The sequence below is a fragment of the Notolabrus celidotus genome, chromosome 5, assembly GCF_009762535.1.
Source record: "Notolabrus celidotus isolate fNotCel1 chromosome 5, fNotCel1.pri, whole genome shotgun sequence".
In the NCBI taxonomy this organism is placed as follows: domain Eukaryota; kingdom Metazoa; phylum Chordata; class Actinopteri; order Labriformes; family Labridae; genus Notolabrus; species Notolabrus celidotus.
This window is the reverse complement of record NC_048276.1, coordinates 1,471,211-1,477,210: the sequence shown is the minus strand read 5'-3', so window position 1 is coordinate 1,477,210 and position 6,000 is coordinate 1,471,211. Positions and strand designations below refer to the sequence as shown.

Below are 6,000 nucleotides of genomic sequence, written 5' to 3'. Positions count from 1 at the left end.
GATGCAGAAATAGCAGCAGCAGCAGCAGCAGCAGCACCTGTGTACGATCCTCTCCCCTCTAACTATCCTCTCACTCAACCAGTCCCGTTACACCGCCAGAGCCCAGACCGAGTTGTGGTTTGTGGTTGCTCCATGTCCGCACTCGTCAATTAAGTCAGCCTCTCTATTACTCAGATCCCCTCTCTAGTTTCTGTGTGGTTTGTCAGCCAATAACCGCAGATCTACAGCTCTGTGCTCTCCAAATTAACTGAGAATAACATTAAACTCATAACAGTGTGAGCCCCATGAACACAGGCTGTAGTGTTCCTCTCTATCTGCTGTATCCTCTCAATAAAGACCAAAACAAACAAACAAACAGGCTTCAAAATAAACAAAACCTCCATGTTGTTAACTGATAAATAAAGGTTGATAAGGTTGATGATTGATGACAGGAAAGGTGAAATCATAGACTCAGGTGCCGTACTCTCTGATAGGATGTAAGTTACCGGTGTTAAGGAGCATTGACCAATCAGAATCAAGCATTCGAACAGGGAGAATGACATGTAATTAAAAATGTTGCAATAATCAAACTGCATGTCTTCTCTTTAAGTATGTTTTAACTATTTTATATTGTAGTATTTAGAGCATGTTAAATATTCTCTATTTTCTACCCAATCTAACACTTAAATCTTATTTACCATCTTTAGGAATATTTTTTTAATTTAATAAATTTAAACCACTATATTACATTATGAATTATATCATTTTTTAAACAACATGTATTAATCTTATTTATTTAGTTATCAATTTATTTCTTGTATTTATCTGATATTTTAAGCTTTAACTGATTTTTAATTTCCTTCTAACCTTCATTATTTTATTAATTCAGTGTTTAAATTATTTTAAAATTGTATTAATTCTGTATTGATTTTATTTTATATTTATTATATAAATAATGTCATTTTTTAAACACTTTATTATCTTACTTATTTAGTGACCTATTTATCTGATGTTTTAAACTTTAACTGATTTTTAATTTTCCTTCTAACCTTAATTATTTATTAAATTATATTTTAAATTATTTTAAAATTGTATTAAATCTGTATTGATTTTATTTATATTCATTCTATATTTTTATTATATTTGATTACATATATAATATATATATGTCACTTTATGTAGGATTATGTCTTATTATTTTACCTATCTATCTATCTATCTATCTATCTATCTATCTATCTATCTATCTATCTATCTATCTATCTATCTATCTATCTATCTACTATCTATCTATCTATCTATCTATCTATCTATCTATCTATCGATCTATCTATCTATCTATCTATCTATCTACTATCTATCTATCTATCTATTTGTTTGGACAGGGTCAGTGTACAGTACTTAAGCTGTATCAGAGTTATCTAATGGCTAATGTAAATCAGTAGTCCCTGTGTGTTATGCCTCTCTGTTCCTGGGCTGTGTGCTTGTATATGAAAGGTGCTATTATAAATAATTAAACAAAGTTGAGTTTTTTTGGATCATATGGTCACAAACTGTACTATAGGTCACGGTATGATCAGGGTCAAAAAGAGTAAAAAAAACACATTCATAATGTAGGAAGTGGATATGAAATCTGAAGGTCATCACATCCAGAAGACATCCAACCTTTCTCCTAAACTAAATAATGTAATGCATGAGGTCCGTGATCTGAATAACTTTAAAACCTAACCATGACACTGAAGGTCTTATTTAATCTGAAGCATGTTCTCTAAAGTAAACATGGAGCAGCATGAGAGCATGTTCTTTGGCGAGTTGAACGTTTTCTAATCTGTGTGCAGAGAGAGGCGAAGGTGGATATGCAGAGGGCTTGTATTAAGACTCCTGATTATTCAGTGTTTCCACTGTAACACGGATCAACCGATCACTGTTGTCTCCCGCTCCCTTTAAAGCCGGCACATTTGTTTTCAAAAGAGCGATCCAAACAGATCAGTCCACAGATTTGCTGTAATTGTTCACAGATCAGACTCTGACGGGGGGATGTCAGTGGAAAGAGCTCATCTTATTTCATCGTGTTTCAGTGACACGAAAGGTTCAGCCTGGAAATAATAACACCCTCTCAATTTTCAGAAATGAAATTCCAGCATATCATCACATTTGGTTGATGCTTCCTGCACGCTGCTTCTAAATCAGATTAAATCCATCATGACTAGCATGACTGTTGAGTCATGCTAAACCTCAGAGTCCATTTTAGCTGCAGCCGTCTGTATCCCAAAGAAAAGAATGTGACACCAGTTAAAGTGACACCGGCAGGATGGCACCGGCAGACATGTGTTTCAGTCAGTGTGAGCTCTGAATGAGTGAGGATGGATCAAAAGAGGAGAAGAGGAAAGAAGGAGGTGTTAGAGGAGAAGAACAGCTTCTGGTCTTACCTGAGACGGTCTTCACGATCTCTGAGGTGTTCCTCAGACCCCGAAGGAGAACTGTACAGCCTCCAGGACCGGATGTCTCCAACCTCCACTGAGCTCCTCTTCCACTGTACACTATCTCCTCCCTCGTAGCCGTCTGGAAGAACAGGGAACACAGTGAGCTTTAAAAAAGGAGAAAAAGGGGGAGAGGGGAGAGGAGACAAGGAGACCGGAGGAGAGAGGAGACAGGAGACAGGAGATGAAATAGGAATCAGGAAAAAAAGAGAAGAGGAGATAGGAAAAGAAAGATGAGAGGAGAGGGAGAAAGGAAAAGAAGAAAAGAGGAGAGTAGAAGGGAAAGGAAAAAGGAGATGAGAAGGATACAAAGGAGACAGGAAAGATGAAATGAGAGGAGACAAAGGAGGGAGAGGTGAAAGGAAAGAGGGATGAAAGAGGAAACAGGAAAGCAGAGAGGAGACAGAGAGGAAAGGAGACTGAGGAAAGAGGAGAGAAAAGGACAGAGGAAAGGAAAGAGTAGAGGAGAAAGGAATGAAAAGAGAACAGGGGAGACGAGAGGAATGAGAAAATAGGAAGAGAGGACTGAGGAAGAGGAAAGGAGAGAGTAGAGGGAAAGGAAAGAGGAGAGGACTGAGGAAGAGGAAAGGAGAGCAAGGGTGAGGAGAAACAAGATGAAAGAGGAGAGGAGAAAGGACAGAGGAAAGGAGAGAGTAGAGGAGAAAGGAGCGAAAGAGGAGACAGGGGAGATGAGAGGAGAAAGGAAAGAGGAGATTGAGGAGAGATAAGAGAGGAAGAGGAAAGGAGAGCAAGGGTGAGGATAGATGATGAAAGAAGGAGGAGAGGAGAAAGGACAGAGGAAAGGAGAGAGTAGAGGAGATATGAATGAAAAAGAAGACAGGGGAGATGAGAGGAGAAAGGAAAGATGAGAGAGAGGACTGAGGAAGAGGAAAGGAAGCAAGGGTGAGGAAAGACGAAATAAAAAAGAAGAGGAGTAAAGAGTAGAGGACAGAGGAAAGGAGATCAGATGAAATAGGGGAGGAGAGGACCATGCTTTCTCCTCTGTAGAACGTTCTGTAGAGAACCTCTCCTGCAGTTGAAGAACGTGTTGGAACACCTTCATCATAAATCAAAGTAAAGCAGCTTTCAGTCATTCTAACCCCTGAGTCTGCTCTCAGGGTGTTTCTCATGATAACAGTCTGGAGATAACTCACTGAGGTCTGTTGATATTTGGGATTATTAGATTTTTATTTTGATCAGATTTGGAGAACCATCATCACCCTCCTCCTGACCCAGGAGAACATTCACAGAGCGCCGGCCTCCTCCTCCTGTGGATGAACCGAGTACTTCCCGGTGTCACAGCCTGAACGCAGCGATCTTCAGCTCCTTCGGTTTCACTCTGCTGCTGCTGCTGAGTATGAGAGCTGTGTGCAGCCGCTGAGCGACTTGAATAATGCACATGAAACTTCCTCAGTGCAAACTTTAAATGGCTTTATGAGTAAAGTGCTCTCAGACATCCAGTAATGCTGGACTCTCAGAGGGCTCTGCTTAGACGCACATTAAAGCCTGGACCTGTTATTGATTAAACGTCCTGTCAGGAAGCCAGACAAACGTCATAAATTCACTTCAGATGAGACGTGCCTTTGTGATAAAACCGGCCTCTCTAATTAAGAAATGAATATGCAATTAAAAAGCAAAGGTATCAGTGAATCATTCTGAGAACACGTCGCTCCAGAAGCCTTCTTGGTATCTTTCTGGCACGCGCTGAGGAGAACTGCCGCGTGCTAAAACCGCCTGCTGCCTCTGAGATCCAGCTCCTGTGCTGTGCATCAAGCCACCTTCAGAGTTCTCCAAACATCCTCAGCTTTCATCAAATTCAAATGAATGCCTGTGTTCCATTTATAGGCCTGCTACCCTCCTGGTTCCTCTTCTCTTGTTGCTCTCGAGCTATTTAGGAAGCGCTCTCTCTGGAGAATATCCCACGGTGCAACTCTCTGTAGATCCATAGCGAACTCATTAGCATAACTTACCCCCCTAGCCGCTCGGCACTCAGAGGGACTGACTCATTTGGACTCGTGTCACTTTTTGAAATGTCTTTTGGAGCCGTATTGACAAAGTGCAGGGGAATCAATCTGTGCTTTGCCTTTGGTCGCATTGGCAAATGAGACATCTATTATTAAAGCCTTTCACTGAAAGCCAGAGCATCGTATGAATGAATGAATGAAAGGTTTGTTCTCATGCATCACACTGTAACACATAAACACACATTTATAATGCAGGAGAGGGCTTTTTGGGATATGAGCGTTATACTCTACACATGTTAATAATAAGAAGAATTCATTTTATTTATAGGCGCCTTTCTGGACACCCAAGGTCACCTTACAACACAGCAATAATAAAAGCAACAGTAAATAAATACAGACATTAGAATAAAGAAAGATGAAAGGGGGAGGGGGAGTCATTCCAGTCCCAAGGAGATGGATTAGAGTGAGTATGCTTGGAGGAAAAGGTGAGTTTGAGGCAGGATTTGAAGGTGGGGGGAGAGTTGGGATTCTGTAAGTCCAGGGGAGAGAGTTCCAGAGGCGGGGGGACCAAGTGGCTGAAGGCTCTCAACCCCATGGTGGTCAAGTGAGCAGGTGGAAGAGGAGGACCATAGACTTATAGTTAGAGCTGGATCAGGCTTGGACCAGCTTTTGTTATGCTGCTATAGGCCTAGACTGCCGGGGGAACTGGCGCACTGACACACTGGGATCCTATCCCACCCCCTTCCCCCCCCCCCATCACTTTAACTCTTCCTGTCCCATTCAAGTCACTAACCATAGACCTTTCTGGAGTCCCTGAGCTCTCTTGTCTCGTAGGTTCCTCTGAGCTGCTGCAGACGTCCTTCTGCTGCAGACGTGCAGCGGCAACAGCTTCCACTACTCTTCACTATCATCTCTCTCTTCCTCTATCCCTCTCTCCAACACGGTCTCAGCAGATGTGTGTCTAACATGAGTCTGGTCCTGCTGGAGGTTTCTGCCTGTTAAAGGAAGTTTGTCCTCTCCGCTGTAACTAGCTAAATACTGTGAGGTGTAATGCTCATGGTGGATTAAGGTGGGGTCAGACTGAGTCTGACCTGTCTTGGTGTCTCTGTTCATAATTTGACATAGAGTGGGTCTAGACCTGCTCTGTTGTGTAAAAGCATCTTGAGATAATGTTTGTTGTGATTTGGCGCTGTACAAATACAGATTGTGATTGATTGATTGAGACTACAGTAGGGTGGGTATTCTAGTATGGAGAGGTCAATGAGTCCTGAGGAGCTCGGTTGTTGATGGTCTGCTAGGTGAGGAACAGAATCTTAAAGATGATGCGGTGTTTAATGGGAAGCGAGTGGAGTTGCTGCAGGACAGGTGTGATGTGACTGCTGGAGGGGGTCTGGTGAAGGATGTGGGCAGCAGAGTTTTGAACCAGGGGGAAGTTTCTGGATGGATTTGTGACCTGGAGGTGAGCAGGGTGTGAACCAGAATGGATGTAACTGGTGGGGGAGAGAGACGACGGCAGGCGAGAGATGTCACAGAGATGGAAGGATGCTGACCGGGTCCACGTTAGTGATGGATGGACT

The 6,000-nt window shown here is 42.2% G+C and overlaps 1 protein-coding gene and 1 long non-coding RNA gene across 2 annotated transcripts in view; one reads left to right on the top strand and one right to left on the bottom strand.

Moving 5' to 3' along the window:
* Positions 1–6,000, bottom strand: part of gabrg2 (gamma-aminobutyric acid type A receptor subunit gamma2) — a 78,575-nt gene that overhangs the window by 41,926 nt on the left and 30,649 nt on the right. Inside the window, 2 exon segments of the mRNA XM_034684417.1 lie at positions 2,409–2,458; positions 2,460–2,541. Coding sequence (XP_034540308.1) covers positions 2,409–2,458; positions 2,460–2,541 — 132 coding nt within the window.
* The window catches only part of LOC117813285, a 109,265-nt gene that overhangs the window by 78,491 nt on the left and 24,774 nt on the right, over positions 1–6,000 (top strand). The window lies entirely within an intron of this gene.